Source organism: Ptiloglossa arizonensis, chromosome 3, assembly GCF_051014685.1.
Source record: "Ptiloglossa arizonensis isolate GNS036 chromosome 3, iyPtiAriz1_principal, whole genome shotgun sequence".
NCBI classification, from domain to species: Eukaryota; Metazoa; Arthropoda; class Insecta; order Hymenoptera; family Colletidae; genus Ptiloglossa; species Ptiloglossa arizonensis.
The window spans coordinates 29,719,911-29,743,312 of record NC_135050.1 but is presented as its reverse complement, the minus strand read 5'-3'; the positions used below and the strand labels follow the sequence as shown (position 1 = coordinate 29,743,312).

At 34.2% G+C, this 23,402-nt stretch overlaps 2 protein-coding genes across 5 annotated transcripts; both read left to right on the top strand.

Annotated features, from left to right (window-relative positions):
* The first annotated feature begins 994 nt into the window (after positions 1 to 994).
* On the top strand, positions 995 to 4,109 carry Atac3 (Ada2a-containing complex component 3). Of its 2 annotated transcripts, none has more exons than XM_076306659.1 (8): positions 995 to 1,321; positions 1,719 to 1,821; positions 1,904 to 2,062; positions 2,134 to 2,331; positions 2,397 to 2,730; positions 2,838 to 3,113; positions 3,190 to 3,464; positions 3,552 to 4,109. In XM_076306659.1, the coding sequence occupies exons 2-8, from the start codon at positions 1,759 to 1,761 to the stop codon at positions 3,807 to 3,809; spliced, it is 1,563 nt and encodes a 520-aa protein (XP_076162774.1). In that variant the 5' UTR covers positions 995 to 1,321; positions 1,719 to 1,758; the 3' UTR covers positions 3,810 to 4,109. The 2 variants fall into 2 exon arrangements, with proteins under 2 accessions (XP_076162774.1, XP_076162773.1); XM_076306658.1 differs by having other exon boundaries at positions 3,187 to 3,464.
* A 2,041-nt stretch (positions 4,110 to 6,150) lies between these two features.
* On the top strand, positions 6,151 to 22,776 carry LOC143145064 (uncharacterized). 3 transcript variants are annotated; one of them, XM_076308082.1, is made up of 18 exons: positions 6,151 to 6,284; positions 7,936 to 8,936; positions 9,774 to 9,958; positions 10,108 to 10,304; positions 10,397 to 17,355; positions 17,425 to 17,636; positions 17,707 to 18,010; positions 18,095 to 18,273; positions 18,349 to 18,535; positions 18,688 to 18,920; positions 19,001 to 19,400; positions 19,479 to 19,587; positions 19,656 to 20,004; positions 20,085 to 20,129; positions 20,200 to 20,316; positions 20,386 to 20,488; positions 20,553 to 20,656; positions 20,919 to 21,061. In XM_076308082.1, exons 2-18 carry the CDS (start codon positions 8,792 to 8,794, stop codon positions 20,928 to 20,930), a joined length of 9,840 nt encoding a protein of 3,279 aa, XP_076164197.1. In that variant the 5' UTR covers positions 6,151 to 6,284; positions 7,936 to 8,791; the 3' UTR covers positions 20,931 to 21,061. The 3 variants fall into 3 exon arrangements, with proteins under 3 accessions (XP_076164197.1, XP_076164195.1, XP_076164194.1); XM_076308080.1 differs by having other exon boundaries at positions 6,156 to 6,284; positions 19,659 to 20,004; positions 20,553 to 22,776; XM_076308079.1 differs by lacking the exon at positions 6,151 to 6,284 and having other exon boundaries at positions 20,553 to 22,776.
* The last annotated feature ends 626 nt before the right edge of the window (positions 22,777 to 23,402 follow it).

The window sequence follows — 23,402 nt, the reverse complement described above, 5'->3', positions numbered from 1 at the left end:
CGAAAAAGATAAGGATGGAGAAAGTGGACATCCCGAAAGGAAGAAGAGAGAAAGAAAAATTAAGTCACATGAATATTGATATGAATAGCCATTAGACTGGAAAATTAATGAAAATGATCCTATGGACTTTTATCGTATCTTCTATCTTTTCCAATTTATCAATAAATAACGATTCAATTTTTAATACTGGAAACTTTATTAAAACTGTTTTTGTAACAAACCACTTCGTTGCAGGTACGTAATAATCTTATACTTTCTTTGAAACTTTTAGTAAGAGAAACGAATATCCTTCTTTTTCTTACATTTGACGGAAAGAAATCGAGCGAATGGACAAACAAGAGATCGAATCAAGTATATTTAATCAAATATTAAACAGTCAAATGTATTACGAGTAATTGATGCCGCAATATGATCACGATTTAAATTTTTAGAATTCAATATTGCACGTAAGAAACGGGAGAATTCTGTCAAATTTTAAGATTACGTAATTCATATTTTATGTTTCGTTTTTTATTGCAAATATTTATTTATAATAACGTTAAAACGATGATAGTGCTGTGCTCACTGATTACCTACAACTGAAAAGTTTTACTCGACTTGTTTGCTCACCCGCAGGTAATAGATGAACAAAATCTTTTCAATCTTATTTAAACAATACCCATTCTATGTGTTCGTACGTAAAACATATTATTTACTAAAAAGATATGTACGTGGTTTCCCATAAATGACGTTTAAATTATGTACTTGTTATAAACAATAAAGTTTTACGTTATTGATTTTAGTAAACATTTTCAATGTACCAGATATAAATAGTGAATTTCAAATGTTTCAATAGTTACTGGGTCCATTATAACTGTCATTCGTATTATTTTTGTTACTTTAACTATTTCGAAATACATCTGCGAAGAAAACTTTGTATATAACCTAACCCTACTCAAATTTAATACATACCTAACCTATTTAATATAGTATGCTTTCTACGAGTACCACGATGTGGCGCTGTAATTCGTCATGCTGTCGAACATATTTAACCATTACCTATTATTACTCCAAATAAAGCGATCAAAATCCAGTGTACAAATAAATTATTCTATATGAGAGAACATTTTTAACCACGAAAACACATTCGTTTAATATCACGGACTGTTCACAACGATAATGAAATTGTATTAGGAATGGCGCCAAGGGGTCGCCATTTTCATGAAACTTTACCAAGACGGTAAATCGAGAAGGCTGTGGGGAGGAACAATTCCTCGAAGGGAGTGTGCGTGTCCGAAAACAGCAGGAAAAATCGCTAAAAAGCAAGAATAATGTACTGGCCGTAAGTATATCCTCCTTCCGTGCTATTTTTGGTCGATTTGAATCGCTTTTGGGTACAAAACACGGGGCCTATGGCATGGGACTTCCGTTTAATGAACAGGAACAGGAAGTTCCTCACAATCTGAAATGGCAAAATAAAAACATCCTGTACTGAAGAAAATTTCGAAAAATATACACACTACGTTTCTAAACAAGTAGGCAAAAGCGAGTAGTTTGCATCAATTTTGTCGAATTGAAATTAAATTTTAATTTTTGCGACCTACTTTCGATTCCGGCACCTCAAGGTCGAACAACAGTGACGAATTACTAAGAGTGAAAAATGGAATGGTCACAACTAGCCCTATTTATTTTCAAAAAAATCCAAATAATATCAACTGTTATGGATCATTTGATTTTAGTGTGCATCAAAAAGAATAGGATTGAGTTCGACACACAAAAATGCAAGCTGAAAGTATTTGCACTAATGATATTGAGGGTTTGGACTCGGATACCCTTATTCCTGTATGTATATATCTTGTATTCTAATATTTTTTATTATTTATTATTATTCTCACACATTACTTAAAGTATAAATGTTTTTTAGGTTGAAATTCTTTCCTGTGATGTTTCTCATCGTGCAAGATCCCAAGATGCCTTATCGATAGTGGAACTAGGAAAACAATTACTTTTTAGCGCAAAATATGGAGACACTGATACTGTCCGTGATCTAATGTGTAGAGGTGCACCATTTACTACAGATTGGGTATATATTTAAACAATAAAATTGTTGATAATATATAATAATATAACGTTAGTAAAAATTTTCTTTATTAGCTGGGTACGAGCGCCTTACACTTTGCTGCACAAAATAATCATACCGAAACTGCGGAGGTTTTACTTAGAGCAGGAATTTCAAGAGATGCGAGAACAAAAGTAGACAGAACACCTTTACATATGGCTGCATACGAAGGCCATCACCAGATGGCACAATTGCTTTTAAATTATGGTGCAGATGTTGACAGTAGAGATATGGTAATTAAAATACGAACTATATAAATGACACTCCATAATATTTATAATAGAAGTAATATTTACAGCTGAAAATGACCCCTTTACACTGGGCGGTGGAACGGGAACATGTAGAAGTAATGCATGTTTTATTGGAGCATGGGGCAGATGCAAATTCTACTAGTAAATTTGACAAAACACCAATTAGTCTTGCATTGGAGCATGACAGATTAGATTTGGTAGATATATTGCAACAAGAAAGAGAAATTGTGGGCGTTAGAGCTCACCAACAAAATCAAGTGAGTTCGGCAGAACTAGAAGTAGCAACTCATAATTTAATACAGTTAGAGTCTGAAAGAGAAGAAGAACAGAAATTTGAATTGTCACAACAACAATCACAACCAAGAAGGAAGATAACGCAAGGTATAGTATTTTATTTCTAAATTCGCACATTATACACATTATTCTGAAATTTCTACATTGAAAAATAAAGTAAATATAAACATTATCAATATTTGTTAAATATTTAGTGCAAGTGGGGAAGAAACCACGAATGATTTTTCAACAAATTCATGTTGGACCAAATACTGATACTGACCAAGAAAAAGAAGTTGAAGACATGAATGAAATTGCCAATGCAAATAATATTAATCACAGTAAAAAGCGTAAAGATGTTACAGCTGTTGAAGGAATGAACAAACAGTTTAGGTTATTAGAAGCTCATGGAATCACAATGATACCTGTAGATAATGATTCTTCTCTTGTGGAAAATGCCATAGAAAGTGGAAGGACAGTCGTTTTGACTGGTACGAAACATTTAAAAATAATGTAAATTTTATCATTTATATTCATGGTGACATCAGTAATTTGTTTCCATAGAAGCTGGTAAACTTGCTCTAAACTTGACAAGAAATGCTTCAGTAGGAGTGAAACGACTTCAAGTAGCTGGAAAAAAGGGAACTCCTAGAAAAGTGATAGCAATTAGAGCAGATCAAATTTTAAGTCATAATACATCTACTTTAACATCTAGAGGACCGAATATATTAAAAAGATCTTCTGTGGATAATAAAACTGGAAAATTATTCATTTCTTCTATTTCTAGTACTGCACCTGTATCAACACTCACACAATCTAAAAATATAATTTCTTCGCCAGAGGTATAAACTTAAAAAATTAAAGAAAAATAGTAACCTTAATTAGGAATTTCTAATATTAAATGTGTTTATATCATATGGTTTTAACAGAACAAGATCATTAATTCTCCCACAAAAATGGCAGAACCAATAATTTTACAATTAGACGATGATATAGAAGAAATTACGGAAGAGGATAATACAGATAATAATGAACCAGTAATGGACATTGCCATACTAAATAGACAATTAGCAGAAGCGCGAAGACAAGCAGCTGAGTATCGTAAGCGACTTCAAAAAAAAGAAGAAGAGGCCGAAATATATAAACAACAACTTAAAACCATTACAGCGCAAAGAGCATCTAAGTGATTTTGTATGAGTATATATTTTGCATTAAGCTTCATTTTATGAGTAGCCCTGCGTTTTCTACAAAAAGCTTTTTATGAATACAATTTTCAGCTTTATAAAAAAGCTCTATTGAAAATTGTATCCCTATACCTTAATCTGTATTTTCCAACATCTCATTACAACAAAGCATTGTAATAGTACTTATGCGAGCTTTTCATTACTAACTACTTTTTTTGTAAAGAGTATTTTTAAGAATCTACAAGATTCTTCAAATCTATATCACAAGTACTCTCGATATGTATCAGAAAATTTAATTTTTCATTTTCCAGGGCATAATCGTATAATATTTAATATATGCATGCTTTGTAAAAGCTGCATATGAGATATATATATATATATACATATATATATATATACACATATATATATAATTGAGTCAGATTTATACAGCAATCAAATGTTTTTTAAAAGTGTATGTACATACGCGAAGCGTTTAATTTGCTTTCCACATAATGTTTTACAATAAATTATAATGGAACTTCTTTTTTATACAGTATCACTAGTTTCAAAACAATTCAAATTTTATCTCTACATAAATTTATTATTTAGCTACTTCTGTTATAAACTACTATTAATGAACAGTATTTCTTGACATTGTATAAAATTTTCATACTAAACAGTTATTGTTAGGCAATATTAAAACAAAACCGATATAAAAAATAAGTAATAAATACTAGAGAAAAACGCGTATTTTTAAATTGTACATGATCTATTTTGTAAATAGTAAATTTTTATATAATTCATAAGGTTGCATAGTAATTGGAAAATGATTATGCGATATTGACAAATAGCTAGAATTACATGGAAAAAAAAACAAATAGAAAATTTCTATAAAAGTTTTAAAATTTTATGACTAAATTTAAAATAATAAATGTTTCTTAACTGTTTATATTTTGTAGAAAAAAAAGTTGATAACTTTCGGTAAAAAAGTTTATCCTGTATATTGCTTACAAACAAAATAAGAGAAAAATAACGATTCAAAGTTGTAAAATATTGTATTGTATAAACGCAATAATTTTCCTATTAAGTCAACAAAAAGAATATTTTTTTATAAACAGTATATCTAAAACACAAAATGTGGAAAGCAAATGATTCAAGTGAATAGATTTATCAACAATGTAAAATAAATCTTACTTAAAAGATTTATGTATTATCTGGATACTGTTGTCACTTTGTATATTTTCGTACAAACAAGGTGATTTCATTCCAAGTATTTCCTCAACAGTCCTGGTGCGATGAACGCATAAATAGTTTAAATGTGTTGTGAACGGATGAATAATAAGTCTTTTTTTTATCTAATAACTTGTATGGTGCTATGTATTCAACTGATACCCCAATATTGAATCTTTTAGTTTAAGGACACATGACAAATAGAATTATGTACAGCAGACAAAAGAAAGTAGTCTACTCAGGTAAAAATAATGCAGTGTATAAAGTATGAGAGGGAATTGAACAGTATCAAACATCATCAAACACAACTGATAACATAATACTAAGACTTTTTCTAGTAATATATGTTGTAAATATAAACATTTATACATACGCTAATAGAAGTTGTTGATGCAAAGTTAGAAAACTTTCATTCAGAAATAAACATTTTATATTTCATGAGTTAGTTTGTATTATTATATCATTTCATTTTAAATATTTGGTTTTGAAGAATAGTTTTATAAACTACTATTCAAATATACATTTTACCGACTTTTCTCAAGAGATAGAATAGATGCGTAATGTGCGTTGGATGATTTTCCAATCTGCTTAACTTACAGGAATCAAATAATCGAATAATTTACATATTTAATCAATTATTTATAAATTATGACGCGACAATAAAGAAACGTAAAATGTGTTAAGAAATATCAACAAGCAGAGTTCATTTTAGTAATTTCACAAAACACGAATACGATCGATAACCTTACTGGTATGTCTCCCGCGCTATCGATTTGAAATGTACACGCGGCAGCACCGTCTACACGAAAAGTTTCATATTTTAAAAACTTTGCTTATCGATCAGTTCGATGGATTTCCGTTTTACCTCCCGTTGAAAGGAAGGAAGGTATTGTTCGTATTGTTCCCTGATCGTAAGATCAAGAAATGATTTACGAACAATCGGTACGATTAAAGAGTAGATTCTATCATTTATTTCCAACGTAATGGTGTCGACAAAGAGTCTCGTCTCTACGCTACATATAGGTATATACATTCGCTCGTGTTTCTGGCTCCCGCGATCGATCGCAGCAGTCGCACAATCTCAGCCTGCTGTGAAACGTCGGCGTGTTTACTGTGTTTGATGTATAGCATCGTAGAGTAGAAGGCCATGTAAAGGCTGTCGTAAACAGTGTGAAAATCGGAACGGAGTACAGTACACGCTCGTGTGTGCTTGCTACTTTGCGCTTGTTTGGTAATTCATAACGACCGCGAGTGTCCACAGGGATGGTAAGGATAGCAAACAAAATATTCGTCTCTATATGTGGTCCTGATCGATCGAATCGTTGCCCCTGCTATTCAAAGTTGTACGGAACTACGCAGAACTACGTCATTGAGCGAGAGCGTCGTTCGGGGGAGCCTTGAAATGTGCGTTTGACGTTCTATCGTAAACTTTTCGCGCTCTTTCGATATAATCGAAATTCAAAGGTACATACATCGAACAAACTTTACGTATGGATCGTTGATCAGTACTAATGAAACAGTATTTCGGCGGGGTTTTTGTGAAACGGAAAAGGGTAATGGTCAAGAATTCAAAACTGGATCAAATTCAAATTCAAAGCAATTCAAAAAAGAAGAAAGTAAAGAGTGGACATCAAAATTGAATAAAATAACTTTATATAAAATATATTATTTTACATCCTGAAATATTTTAAATAGGCTAGAAAAAATATAAGTTAAAGTTATATATTGGTGATTAAAATTTAAATTCCTACTGATACTTGATCAAATGATTCTTGCACACGTTTACATAATTCTTAAGAATGCATCTCCTACAGACTTGTGTTTTATCATACACTCTTAAAGTGTAAAAAACTGAGTCTTTAGCTTTAATCCTTGACACTTGAATGTAAAATGTAAAAGATTTTTCAATTTGGTGGATATTTCAATTAATGCTTTGAAATAATAATTTAATTGCATTCATTCTGATGTCCATTATTTACAAAAGCAATTCCAATACTTTTATTTCAAATAGTGTGCAAACTTAGCTATGATTATTTTAAATAGTACGCAGGTCTAGTTACGATTATTTGAAATAGTGCGCAGGCTTAGTTATCATTATAACAAATAATGCAAAGGCCTAGTTATGATTATCATAAATAATAACAATGCTTTTATTTTCACTACAATGGAAATAAAATAGTAACATTGAATATTATTTTAGAAGTTGATGCAAGTACAATAATATGTTTTTTTGAATTATAACGAATCAGACTGAAAAATAATCTATTTACCTGTTTATTATTAAGATGGTACATATAAAATTTCTTTTCTAACCAGAAGCATATAACTTTTCTAAAATATAATGTAAATAATATATATAATTTCTATATGCCTTCTATACTTTTTCCACCGATTCAATAATTTCATTATTTAAATTGAAATATGAAAATTTTCAAAAGGCCATAAGCTCTTTTTATCTTACTGTCTACAACTTCTTCCAGTCTCCTTAACTAAATTTTAGATAACATACCTTATGCTCAGGGTTTTGAAAATTAATGTTAAATATTTTTTATAACCTTCTTCCAACACTAAATTTACTTTTCCACAACATCAATGTCCAATTTCAATTCGTTAAGAAAAATCACTTAAACATCCATCTTGACCATTTGCGTTTTAAAATAGAAAATGTTAAATAATAAAGTGATATCATTTATGACAAACCAATATATGTACATACGTATGTTGGAAAAAACTGCTTCCCCTTTAATAGAAGAACCGACAATCAAATACCATTTGTCATCATAGTACAACATTCGAATTCCAAAAAAACAACATTTCATATATACCAATTTATTATTTGGAACGCATATATATCCAGTTCTGGATTTAGTATATAAAGGTTCAGTGAAAGAGTAGCACCCATAAACGCGGCTTAAAGGCTTGCAGGTAATCGGGTGCCGCGTCGCGACAGGTTGAGAACCCCCCAAATGTTTCGTAGCCCGGACCCGAAGGCGATGTCCAGTGCGCCGCGCTGCAAGGAAGGGGACCGTTTTCGTTATTGTGGTCGTTGTGGTGATTATTATTTCTTCACTGCTGATATTCCTTGTGATTCGACAGTAACGTCGATTCTCACCGATAGAACGGCAAGGTACGAATAACGTGTCCGGGGAATGCGATACCCCACGATTACGTGCATCGTTATTATTGCGCCCGAAGGTGCGCGCGCGCGCGTCGCGCGTGCACACACTACATTGTGTATATTATACTCGAGAGGCGCAACGATCTCTACGCCTGTGTATCTGTGTGTTTGTGGTTGAGCACCGTGATATGTGGAAAAGTGCGAAGTGAGAACGAAGGAGAGAAGAGGCGCGCGCGAGAAAGTATTCGTTTTCTTGAATCGTCTAAACGATACTGAAACAAAGTGGAAGTTTAAGAAGACAACGTAACGTCGCGTGTGTGCGATTTCCCTCGCTCTACGTTTCTCTGTCCACTGTCTTTTTGATCTGGTTTCTCTGACGCGTGTGTTCGTGTCCGTTTGTGGTTTCGATGCGGGTGTGAGTGGCAGGTAGAACATCAAGGTATAGCGAAAAGCAACGAAGCGGGAAGCGGCTTCAGAACCTTCCAAAAAGGCCGGTGTTCTATCGTTTCCTGACTGCATTAACGTTTTCACGTACGAGCTATAGCTCGGCTACGACGACTGGAAGCAGTTTTACGAAAATGCGATACGAGTTGTTAGGCCGCCTAGCGTAGTATATCGCCTAGCGGCGACGGGCCCGGAGAGAAGCGGCGGAAAAATGGCGTCCGATAACGAAGCCTCTTGCGCGAGTGACCCAAATTTCGCTGTGATCTGTTCGTTTCTCGAGTGCTTCGGCAAGTCCTGTGGCATCGTTTATCCTGATATCGCGCGCCTTCAAGAGATGCTTGAAAACACGCAGGATGGTGAGTAAACTTGAGCATGCATACGTGTATGTGTAGGAAAGAGAGAGAAAGAGAATGACTGACCCGCCCCCGCGAGGCCAAAAGTCTTGTGTGCAATATTAATTTTTTCTTCCTACGTTTCCATGTATTTTTCATACCAATTTTCATATCGTTCAATATCTTAGCTTATTTTTTAGTTATTTTCAGACTGATCGTTTCGCTTGAGTAAACACGATACTCATGACTGTTTTCATCCTTTTTTTTCATCACAATTCGAGGTATCATTTCTTATAGATCTGTTGTATTCTGTTTCTTTATAACTTTGTGCAGCTGTAGCTAGACTACTAACAGTGAATTAGCGATGTTTAATAATCGTTTATGATTACGGTTCATCGATGTGCTCGAATAATAATATTATTGACAGTCAAGTTTGATTTGCTCTGCTCTGTTGTTATTTTCTCCCGTGCTGCCACCTCCCTTGTTGTCAACGTCGGTTACACGTGATTACGAGTTATGAACCGCGCGTCGAACTCTCGATATACACTGTATTTGAAATTTCGTTTTACTTAACAACTTTAATATCATAGACGAGACATTTAATATATTATTTTACGGTAAAAATAATTGTTCAATTACCATTAATTAATTTCTTACTTTTCGTCATTTGTAAACCAAAACATTATGTTAATGAATACAATTTTTAAACGTTGCAACTCAATTTTTATGTTTAGTTTTGATTTCACATGTTGTAAATTATATCTTTATTTTAGATTTAACTCCATTACAGATGAATATTCCCTATTTTTTATATATAAATTTATTTCTGTTTCAAAATCATTTTTTTATTTTTTATTGTAGTACCACAACAGTTGATAGACCTACACATCAAATTGTTGCGTAAAACACGTAAAACAGTATCGCCAGAAAAGTGGGAACGAGCATTGGTTAAGTTCTGCCATACATATTCTAATCAAGATGGATGGGAACTCGAACGTTTTGGTTACAAGAAAGCCCGTATTGCTGTCAAGCTACGTTTACTTAAAGTATAAAATTGCTACTTCGCTATATTTTATAAAATATTGATCAGTTTACAAAAATAAAGATAAGAAGTGAAGTTTAAATTTATATTTGCAAAATGATATGTGTGCAATTATCAAATTGAACTTACTCTGAAAAGTCTTTATCATTGCAGGTTCTTTTGGAAACACAATTTGACTTGAATCAAAAGTTTAAAAATGAAGTGAATAAAGTGGCAGCTAATGAATTACGAGTGGAACCATTGGGGAGAGATAAATCTGGTTTGGCATATTGGTGCCAGCTTGATGAAGAGTGCAATATAAGGGTTTATAGAGAAGATATAGATGAAGAAAATTGGGAACTTGTAGCTAAGTAAGTCTTTAGCTTGTATACATTTTATACTTTTAAATGACTTTTAAATATATTTCAATACAGATGCTTAGTTAACATTTTGTTAATATTAGGGATCGAGAAGGTGTTGTTAATCTTATAAACATCCTATCGAATGGAGAGTTTGGACCTATTCCAATCAACGAAGATAGCAATAGTTTAGAAATTTCGGAGAAACCTATTATTGATACGGGACAAATTACAACATCACCAAGTCTGGAGGATGAGGCTGTGCAAGAGAATGGTATCCAGATTGAAGGTTCGATTGTAAAAAAAATAGAAAAGATAGAAGGTGAAGATTTTGAAGATGAGCGAGAACAAGATGACAGTAATGAAACTGGTAATGTTGAGGAAGGAATGGAAGATGAAATAACGAATGATGAAAGTTCTAAACAAAACACTGAAGAAGACGATTCTCAGGAAACTATAAAAATAGAAGAAACTATAGAATCAAATTATGGTGAAATGCCTCTCTTAGTATCAGTATCGTCTTTAAAACTTGTAAATGGCAAAGTTGATATGTTATCAGAAAAAGAAACAGTTTCAACTCAAGAAAAAGAAATAAACTCGATTCAAGAGAGAACAGTTACTTATGTTGCATCCGATACAAAACCTATAGAAACATTTAAATCTGAAGAACATGCAACTGTGAGCAGTTCAAAAATTGATGCAGAAGAGTCAATGCCTCTTAAATCAATTGAAACCCCTGTTATAACATCTCCTCTTAAGTTGGTAAATATTTCTGAAATAAAACAAGTACACCAAGAGAAGGAAACAGTTGGTACAACATCTGTTGCTACTGCATTAAATATAACAAAAAAACATGAAGATTCAATGGAACAAGTTATAAAACCACTTGATAAGTTGCCTAACAAAAATAATCTTTCTTTTCCATCTACAGATATGCCAATAACTCATAGTAAATTATCTGTTAAACCAATAGATCAATTGGCTGCAAATCTTGTGAGAATACAATCTGAAAAACTTGACAAGCCAAACACAATGAAATCATTGGAAAAAATAGCCGAAAATCTAGCAAGATCAGGAAGTATCGTGGGAAACATAGTAAATGGAGATGATGATAGACTATCACAAGATTTTTATACAAGAAGCCAAACAGAAAAAACTAATGCACTTAGAGGGCATAGAGGTATGGATTTGTCTACATCGCCTAGAGGCTGGGAAGGCACTAATGAGCAAAATAGGCCAATGGATTTCTCTGGAATCGATTTATCTAGTCGAAAATTTAATAAAAGTATAGATTTACCCTCTCCTGGGTACAGAACGCAAGATTTTCAGCATAGAGAAATGGATCTTAGTACGAAAAAAATAAACAAACCAGAAGTTACGAACTTATCGTATGATGCTCGTGCTGTAATGATGCGTAATCATGCAATGGTAGCAGACTTAAGTAAAAGACAAATGTCATTTCCTGCTTATGACATGTCACCTGCTCCATATCATAGCACTACAAGAATACCTAGTAAAGAAGATCACAGATTACCAAATTACACCATACTTCCAGATCCAAGTAAAATTACAGCTTTAAGGATGAACACGGCACCAGTAAAGCGCCCATTGGAAGGAGATGATATGCAACAAGATATATTAAAAAGAATAAGAGCAGATGTAATACCAATCAGGGGGACTATGGACAAAAGACCAATGATTGGTACTAACTGGAGAGATGAAGTTGGCGATGCCATTGAGGAACCAATGATGATGGTTCAAGGTGAAGGATCAGGTAGTGATTGCGACGCGGTGAATCCTGGTCTTGGTGAAGTTGTAGAAGAACCTATCATTTTTTTTTATGGAGAAGGATCGGGTGAAGAATGTCATACAGGAAATCCTGGTGACGAAACATCAGCTGACAATAAAGAAAGCAACGAATCAAAAAACGAAGCTGATTCTGCTACTTCATCTTTATCGCTGAATAAAAACTTAACTGAAGATAGTCTTATAAATGAAGTGTCTACTGGATCACTAGTAGCAAATAAAAGTAACATAAAATTAAACAGAAATTTCCCTCAATCTAGCGATAATGTAAAGAGTAATTGTCAAATTGTGGGCTCTACGCAAGAAAAGCCAAAGTTCAAACCAACACTGGGTATTCAAATTATACCCAAAAATACTAGCAGTTCTGTAAAAAGGTTATCAAGATGGGATGTTGGAAAACCAGGAGAAAAAACAGAATGTGATAGTAGTATCATATCAAACGAAAGAGACATATCACAGAAGAAAAATGAAACTGAATGCGAAAATTCTACTAATGAAAGTCAGGATGTTAAAATAGATGGAAATTCTATAAACACCGAAAATGTAATTTTTCTGGTGAGAAATCCCGAATTAGGAAACCCACAAGAGAAGGGTGTAAGAGAAACTTCCACTGAACAGAAACAACATCCCACTGCCCAAGTCTCCATGCAATGTGATTCATCTATATCTTTATGTCAAGCAGATACATCAGAAGCATTTGACTCTTGTACAGAGGCTACACCCACAACACGTTCAATAAATGAAAAAGACATTGTACAAAATATTTGTGACTCTGACAGTATTGTTCTGCACGAGAGAAACACTTCAGAAAAAGTAGATAATGAATGTAAACCAGTTGCTTCATCTCCGCCAAGATTTTTTTTTGGACCTAATTGCATTTCGTATACCTCAAGGTCAGAAGTATTTGAATCACAATCTGATCATACAGTTTCAACAACTATACAATCTAAATCAGATACATTACAATATGAATGTGTTTCTTCTTCAAAACCTGTAGAAGATGTAATTACTTCGTATAAATCAGATGATTGTGACGTAACACAAACAAATAATAATTCACTGAAAATCAAATCGTATACATCTAACTCCAAGAATTCACTCTGTGAAAATGATAATAAAAGTAAAATAGAAAATGTTGAAGGACCAACTACTAACACATGGGAACAAACAGTTTCTTTGAAATATTCTGTAGAAGAACAACATTGTGCAATACCAAAGGCAGAAGCAAATTTGTCTAACTCGAAAACAAAATTAAATATTGAAGAAAATTTAAAATCTTGTAAAACTGTTACTACACAAGACCCTACTTCTAGTAGTGAAACTACAACAAATGAATGTTTGAAACCTGAAGTAACACAAGTGTTGGATATAATTTCACAACCTCACAGTACAGATGATTTACGTAAAGATGATTTAGATATGAAACTAAAAAGTATAATTGTATCGCCGTCTGTAACACAATGTAACTTATCCATTGAATCAACACAACATAAAACATTAGAACAAGAATGTAACACATTTGAAGAACAATTACAAAATGAAAAATCAGATCTGGGAAAGAATACCATTAAAACTACAGAAACTCCTATTTCTTGTTCTGAAGACAAAACTGCCTGTAAATCATCTAATGTATCAACGCTCAAAGAAGATGAACTAAAAACGGATTCAATATCCATTAATAATTCATGTTCATCATCTTTTATCCAAAATTTGCAATTAGAAACAGAATATGAAAATAATTTTTCTGGATCAAATCATAGAAGTAGAGCAGAATGTTCTACTTATCAAGAAGTGGATAGTTCAGCAGAGAAAGAAATAGAACATGTTTCTGAAAAAGAATTTGATTCACCTGCTGAAACTTGTAGTAAGCACAGTGAGAAAAATGATAATTTTTCAGAATTTGATAGTCAAGAGGAACGATCAATAGATACTGATAATGAAACTATGAAAAATCAGGTTGGTTCTGATGCAGATTCAATGTGTGTAAATTATGACAAAAATAGTGAAAGAATCGATGCATTAACGGATGTTGGTACACAAGATGAAGTTTCAGAAGATTCTGAAGAATTGAAAGAAAAGACACTAGTTGACTCAGTTATCAAAAACTCTGTGCCTGATATTAATACTGAATTAGATTTCGCGGACAATTCTACTGTTACTAGTTCAGAATCGATTGAACAATATAACAAAGATGCATTAGTTCCTACAATAAGTAGCTCAGATGATGCCTGTATTCAAGATACTTCATTTCATGAAAGTGTTAAAGTGCAACTAGATTCTGAGAAGTCGTCCTTTAAAGATGAATGTCCTATTTACAATGTATTACCAGAGATAGTACCTGACACAAATAATTTTAAACCATCCAAATCTGATGCTGTTGAGACTACAAAAGAAATGAATTTATCTAACTTAGTTCAAACTGCAAATAAATTTGCGGATGTTGCATTGGAGGACCGAAGTTCCTGTGTTGATCAAGAATTGAATAAAGATATGATTATTAACAATAAATCATTGGAATCTGATGAATCTGCTAAATTGCACGAAGAAAAGATATGTTCCCGTGAATCTTTGTCACATGATAAGGATACCCATGGTACTTCATTAGAATTACATTCATGCTCTGCTGAAGGAAATGAAATCAATGCATTTGATGTTGTTCCTGATACAGAAAAACCTGACAACATTGTAAATATTGAGCAAAAGTCTTCTAATGCCATGATGAAGCCTACAATTTCAGAAAATGATAATACCGATTGTTGCAAAAATGTTACAAATTATGTTCAAGAAAATCAGAAGCAAGATTTAACAAATAAAACTGTAGAAGATACAGATAATCTACAAGAAGAAAATAATATTACTGACAAATTAGAAACAGAAGAACCAAAATTGAATCAATTGAATGGAAGTCCTGTAAATCCTCAGGAATCTCTAAGTGAAATTAAACAATCCTTAGTTGCCAATTATGACAGCAGTGATTCCAATGATGGTAGCGATGATGTTTTTGAACCTGCTGAAACAGAATCAACCAAAACTAAAAATAACAGTTTTAGTAGTTTAGAAGAAACTGTGGCTAGTAACAAACAGACAGAAAAAGATAGTGTTAAGGAACCGATTACAGAGAGTGAAATACAAAGTACATTCATTGATGATCAACAGTCAGGATCATCAATAGAAAGTAATAATGGAAAAATAATAGACACAGAAGCTGAACTTAGACAAAATCAATTAAATAATGAAGAAACAATTGAAAAAGAACATAATTGTAAAATTGTTCAACATGATTTGAATGCTAAATTAATCATATCAGTAAATGAAAACAAAATTAATAGTTCAGAGGATAGTAGTATTACAGAATTAACAAAGACCAGGGTATTATCAGTTTCTTCTGAAACTAATCCTGAAAATCTGTATAATCCATTAAATAAAGAATGTATAAACTTGGCATTAACAAAAACAAACAATTTGATAGATGCTATAAAAACTGAAGAGGGAAATAAATGGTCAGTTTCAGTTGCAGACAAAGTAGAGAACTTGGTTTCTGAACAAAGAAATGATTTTAAACCAGTAGGCGTTGTGCATAAAATTGGAACTAAAGAAAACATTGAACTCCATGATGTCAACAATCAAATAACTCATACACAATTAAAAGAACAACATTTAAAACCCATAGAAGAAAAATTGGTAACAAATTTGGATAATGATATTAAATTTATTAAAGCTGAAGAAATGAAACATGTTACAGATGAACTTTCAATTGTAGAACCATATAAAAAACTAAAAGAACTTTCAGAATTCGATGATAAACAAAATAAATTTGATATAAATTTGCATGGAGAAAGTCACCTAAATAAAGATTTACCAGAAGTTGATGCATCTGTTCACTCAGTATCAAATATGTTACCATTGAAATTTGACAATATATCCTCAGGTATAGATAAATCAGAAATATGTAAAAATAACATTTCAACTATATCAGAAGATTTCAAACCTATGGATAATTTACAATTTGTAAATTTTATGTCTGAAAAATCAGAAAGTTTAAACATTATGGAAAATCATGAAAAGCATAATGAATCACTTCATGTAATAAATAAAGCCATAGAATCCCTCCCTGAGAATATTGTCCAAAGTGCAAATGACAGTAGAGTAATTTTTAATGTGCAAGAAGTAGCATCAGACTCAACTATTGCAAAAAATGATTCTAAAAAAGAGGCTAGTAAAAGATTAAGTGATGTCTCTGATGTTCAAGATGTTCCTCCATTAAAATCCAAACCTCCATATATAGAGTCTAATGAACAAGTATTAGAAAATCTAAAGAGTTCCGAAGTGCAATTGGATAAAAATTTGGATAGTTTTAAACAAATAGAAGTACCAGTCCGTGAAGCTGAAGTAAGTGGAGATGCAATCTCTGATACTCATGTAACAAAATTAATGAAAGATGAACTGAATACAGTTGGTAATATAGCAGATAATATATTGAATGAAGCTCGACAAAGGAGTAATGTTGAAAATGAAGAGAAAGAAGAAAACTCAGAAATTCAAAGTATCGAGATAAAAGAAATTTCTTTATCGTCGGATGACTCTATAGGAGTAGACAACGAAAATCTATTTAATACAGCTCCTGAAGAGGTTGATCCTCTAGCGTGTACTGATGAAGATACGTTAAGAAAGTTAGGTGATAATGAACGGAGCGACGTATCCGCGCCTAAAATAGGCTTACGAGTTAAACCTGTATCTGAACTTGTTTACGAGGGATGGAAATTGGATTCTACAGAGTCTCCAAAAGTATCTCGCAAACGACGTAACAGTTCTCATGAATCTAACTCGGAAGATATCGGCACGAAACAGGAGGATGAAGATGTGATGGGAGGTAAAAGAATAAAGTTACGCGGAAAACATATTCCTGATAAGCAATTACGGAGATCTGTAGAGGAAAGTCGTGTTGTGACGATAAGTTCAGAGGACGAGGCTGTGAAATGTAGTCCTGAGAAATTTGAGGAACAGGGAATTAAGGATGCTAGCGATGACCAAAGTACTGCTCATTCAATTGTATTTGAAAGAAAAGCAAGAGGACGTCCCAGAGGAAGACGAAGGCGTGGCTACAGAGGAAATGCGCGTTCAACTCGACCAAAACATCCTCAGTATAGAAGCAATCAAGTTTCAGAGGTATCACCTGAGGTTCTTCTTGATAGAACACAAACTAATAATGACATCGATTTGAATATGACACCAATTTCACAGAAAAAACGCAAGAAAAGTAAGTTAAATTGTTTATTTTTAAAGTATCATTCATCTAATTTATTTTATACAAAAATTTTGTTCATAGGAAAAATGGTTTTGGGCCTCGAAGTAGGAAGAGATATTGCTGAAGTACAATCGGGATTAACACCAGATGAGACTCCTGTTAGACAGTCTAGAAGAATAGCACAATTAAAAATTAAAGAAGAAGCGGATAAACGGAGAATTGAAGAGGAGACTTTAAACGAGCAGAAAGACAAGAAAGATTCCGCGGAAAAGAAAAAACGCAAAAAGCAAAAGGTACATTTCCATTTTATATGAGCTTTTTAATTAGTATTAGTATGATATATAACAACTGTAATTTTTTCAGCCGGAAAGCGAAGAGGAAATCGTAATAAAAGAAATAGAAAAAGAGAAGAAATCCAAAAGAAAACGTCGAAAGAGAAAAAAGAAGAAGATGTTAGCTAAATTTAATGAAGCAAATCCGTGGCAGAGTTCCTCGGGTTCTAGTAGTGACGATGAAAATGAAAATGATGAAGAAGAAGATGAAGAAGAGGAAATAGAAAGTGAAGGATCTCTACTTTTTAAGAGTGATCATGAATTTTCACCGGAAAGTGATCTTGAGAAGGATCAAGAATCTGAACCATTAAGAAGAGCTAGAACTGCTCAGAAAGGTATTATATGATCATCTGCAAAATTAATGTACATGTTAGACTTATATATTTTAATAAATTGTGAAACTTTTTGCTTAATTGTAGCTCAAAGTGACGTTGAAGAAGCAGATGATGAATATGCTTGTCAGAAATGTGGCAAAGCAGATCATCCAGAATGGATACTTCTATGTGACTCTTGTGATAAAGGCTGGCATTGCTCTTGTCTTAGACCTGCACTGATGCTCATACCCGAAGGTGATTGGTTCTGTCCGCCATGTCAACATGTAAGTCTATCACCTTAATAACTTACACAAATAATTATTTCACTTCAAATTTACAATTCGTAAAATTAATTACAGAACTTACTTGTGGCTAAATTACGAGAAAGTTTAAGAACATACGATCAATTAGCGAAAAGGCATGAAAATGAGGTTTTAAGGAAAAAAAGATTAGCGTTCGTTGGTATAAGTCTAGATAATGTTCTTCACAAAAACGAGTCACAACGTCAAAAAGGATCGAAAGCATCTAGCCAAGAATCTGATAATGGTGATTCATATATATTTATATATATATATACACACATATAAATATATATATATATATATATATTTTTTTTTTTTTTTGTAAAATTTGATTACATTGTTAAATTTTTTTAAGGCTTATTAATGTATATACATACATATATTTTTTTTGTATAGAATCTTCGTCTGCTTCTTCGTCTTCAAGTTCAGAAACTTCCAGTAGTGAGGAGAGTGAACCTGTGTATCAGTTACGTGAAAGACGAAGCGCTAATAGATACAAATTTAACGACTATGACGCTATGATTAATGCTGCTATTCAAGACGAAGTAGAAGCCGTTCAGGGTGCTGGAAATCAAGGAAGAGGAAAAGATATTGCGACTATTGTTAACGCAAAAAAAGAGGAAGCACAGGTGACATTATTAGTATATGTTTTTTAATGTGACTGTACTTTGTTCATATATTAAACAGTTCTATGGAAATTTGTGTTTAGCTTCACTTTAAGAATGAGATATTAAGTACGGAAGAGACTCAAGAGAATAAAGATAATATCGAAAGGAAATCAGAAAAAGACAGTGACGAAGAATACAAAATGGAGGGAGAGGATGGTATCGATGAAGAAGATGAAGATAATAAACAAGTAGTCAAAAAATTCTTGTCGCGTAAAAAGCACCGCAAATTAAATAGTCTTGATATAAGCAGCGAAGATGATCCAGAAAGTGACGAAGATTTTAAAGGAACAAGTTCAGAAGAAGAGGAAGATTTCGATGATCATCTGACATCTTCCGATGAAAGTACTTTTGCTAATGCAAAACGGCGCGGTAAAAAAGGAGATTCACGATCGGTACGAAGAAGTACTAGAGCCAGAACTATGCGATACGAAGAAGACTTCAGTGAGTATAACGAAATAATTAAAAAATTGTTACTGCCACTATATTGTATAGGTAATTTCAAATGATATTTTTTTACAGTTAATGATGACAGCGAAGAAAGCGATAGACCAAAAAGGAAAAAATCTCGATCTACGTGGGATTCGGATAATGAGGACAGTGATAATTCATGGCGACAGAGAAAGAAAAAGTAAGATGCCATCATCATTACACAATCAAATTAGATCATGAACATATTGTAATAAAATTTTGTTTTAGAAGTAAAACCATACCGACGTCTAGATATAAGACATTACCAAAAACTAAGAGTAGAAAGAAAAAAAAGAGAAAACGTATCATTGAATCAGATAACCAAAGTGAAAATGACGAATCAAATGAAGAATTAAGAATTGAAACACAACGTGAAACACAACCACAATTGGAAGATAGGGAACCACCTATAATGCCTGAAGGGATAGATATTAAACTTGAGAATACAAGTGAAGATAATGAGAACATCACTATTAACGAAATAAAAGATGTAGAGTTGGAGGAAATGAAAACAGAAATATCTGATATATCAACCGCTTTACCGATAGAAGAAGTAGGGCAGCACAAGAAAAAGAAAGTAAGTTTACAATTATTATTTACCTGAAATTTTTGCATTTCATTTTTATGTTTTAAATTATTTCTCTTAATTTATTATAGGAAAACACAATGAAGCAAAAGAAAACTACAACCATTCGAAGAAAAGTACGTAACTTTTATTTAATTCTTTCTTGATATAGTATTTGGATGTCACGAGTTTTAATTATGCTTTCAGATTATTTACGGTGGTCTTCCAGATGAAAACAAACCAGGAGAAGAAGAAGTGTTAGGTAGACGTACTCGAGGTAGAAAAATTAATTATCAAGAAGAAATCGCGTCAGATAGCGAAGAGGTAACAAATAAAATACTAAATAAAAAATTCAATTAGTTAAAGATACTAAATGTTCTTATAACACTACAGGAATTAAAAAAGGCATTGAGAAGAACTGGAGAAAGTGAAGATGAGTTTGTTGTAAACGAAGGCGAAGATGTAATCGAGGATGTTGAAAAAGACTCAGATTCAGGTAATTTCTAATAGTATGTTAATATTGAGTTCAAATATACTAATATTACAAATATATCTTATAGGTGACATTTACAATCCGAAAAAAGATGGACATAAATTAAAAAATAAATCACCAAAAAGTAGGAAACCGAGAAAAAGCAAAAGTCCAGGATCTAAACGAAAAATGGTAAGTGAAGGAACGCAAAAACAGAGAAAAAAACCTGGTCCAAAACCCGGTAGTAAAAATAAAGCGCGAAAACAGAACTTTTTGATTGGTTCTGTAATTCAAAGAAGAGATGACCAAGATGGGGAAAAGGATATCATGGCTAACGTCATTGACAATCCTATAGGAGAAATAGACTCCAAAATTGATGACAATCTTTCAGAAAACGTAGGATTGACTGGTACGACTATGTCGGCAGCAGGTTCATTTACTGGGGATGTTCCAGATGGTTCCCTAACGGGACTCGGACCCGGTGAATTAGCTGACTTAGATGACGAACAGCTAGAGCAAATGATGATGGAAGACGAAGAATATGGTAGACGACAATTAGAGCTTGCAGCTATCGAAATAGCGAAAAAGAAGAAGAAAGAAGAACGAGAAGCTAAAAAGTTAGAGAAGGCACGATTAAAGGCGTTAGAAATATTAGCAGCTGAGAGACACCGTGACCCTAATGCACCAGAAGGGACCGACGGGGAGGTACCAAAAAAAAAGAAGAGGGGTCGTCGCAGCAAAGCTGAAATTCTTGCGGAGCAAATGCGCAGAGATGGGGCTCCAAGTCTGAACACTACCCCTTTGCCAGCCAGTGTACCACAGAACGTACCGAGTAATATATCTCCCACCATTACTCCTAATATGTCTACGATTATGACGCCTGAGGCAGAAAGATCGAGCGAAGGACACATTCCCATAATGACAGGACCAGATGGACAACTTTTCAGTCCTGATTGCTCTCCGATGAAACCTAAACGAAGAGGGCGCGGCAAGGGTAAAAAGACTCTTGCACTGGAGGCAGCTAGAGCTGCTGAAGCAGCAGCAAAGGCTGTTGCCGATGTTAGTCTGATTGGCATGGGCACTGACTCGAATCCGGAGATGAAACCTGGCGACATACCAAACGTACTTCCTACACCAGGTAGCAGCACCTCTGGTTCAGCACCATCCACACCACCTGCTGGCGTCGTTACAACACAAGGACCGCCCTCTTCACAAACCCCGACCTCGCAACCTGTTTACCCGTCGTTACCGCCCAACAATCAACAACAGTCTTCCGTTATCACCAGAATGCTTCAATCTCAGCCCGTATCGAGTAGTCCGCAATCGTTCTCTGCTGCAGCTGCAGCAATGGGACACAAGTACTTCGGAGGGCCAAACGCTGCCGGTGCAATAATGGGCGGACCTAGAACGGGTTACGAAATGCAACCCCGCGCCAGAATTCCTTCGCCGTACAGACAAGCAGGTCAATCATCCATGCCGCCTCACTTCGCGGCTGTGAGATCAGGAACTCCGCCCATGAGAATGAGAGGTCCGCAATTGTATCATACGCCTCATCATCCAATGGATCCGTCTCCGTCGGGCGGTGGACCTATTGCGATCAACAATCGAGATCGTAGTTCTCCACTCGGACCTGGACCCGCGATGATTCCGCCAGCCGCTGGAAGTCCTTTAGCCAAAGGTGGTCCTACACCTCCTCCACCCCCTCCTTATGTTAGAGGGCCTCCTCCTTTGTCCAGGTTCGCAGACAATCCAATGGGTCCCAGGCATCAAATGCCACCTTTCACAAATGCTTCACCAGTTAACCACAATATGCAACAACCGTCGCCTCCTCCTAATCGACCACCTGGCAATTTTTCACCGTATCATCCACCTCCACCCCCTAATTACCACTACGGTGCCTACCCACCTCCTCCGCCAATGTCCACGGCAGACGATGCAGCTGCGTATCAAGGTTCTCCATACCCCACGGACCACTTCTCGTCTCCTGCGGATAATCAACCACCCATTCAAGCACCACCACCTCCTCAGCCTCCTCCGCCTCAACAGCAAGCGCATCCAAACGATGCCGGTGCTGGAAGCAAACAATACGATGAAGAAGGTTCCGGAGAATTCGGTGGTTTGGTATCTTACTTTAGTAGCCAGAGAGAGGACGATCTTGATTCGTAGCATGAATGAGATCTTGGCCAACCCTGAATCGTTAGGTAGGATGTGGTATGTTATACAGGCGTACATTAACAGCCCAGGTAAGATCGCAACTTTTGCTCGAGAGGGACAAGTACAAGAGAAACGTAAAAGGAGTTTAGTAACATGTAATGTAATCGTAAATAAAGAAAGTAGATATAAAATATATATATATATAAAATATATATGTATATATATATATGTGTCGGGGCATTGGAATGTTTGAAATAATGTGAGAAAGAGTAATTGCATAACATTAACGATAACGATGTACGTTCTAGCATTATTTTATACTAATGCGTACTCTAATGTTTTAAAACTTAAGAAACACGTAGAGTTAGAATCGTCTTCCTCTTCGACCTCTTAAGCAAACAGTTGTTTGAAATCTTTGCACTTTGAGAATGAAAAATAGAACAAAAGAAAGGAAAGCCGCCGAAACCAAATCCAAGGTTGGCCAAGCGAGAAAAAGAGGGAAATATATTATATCGCTAACAATGGAGCCTATTTCCTAAGAGTTATAAGCTTTTTGTAATTAGTTCGAGTTTGATTAAATTTATATGAAGCAAACGACCACACGCTAGTGTAGCAACGCAAATGAGAAAGAAAAATGAGTTGCGTTACGCTAGAGGAAAAAATACACAAAGATCTGACCAGAATTTTAACTATTAATCCATTAGTATTCACAAATGAAATTCGTGCACAGTTACATCCGAATCCGTCGTAGATGTGTAGGTGTCCTTTCCCGAATAAACGTTTG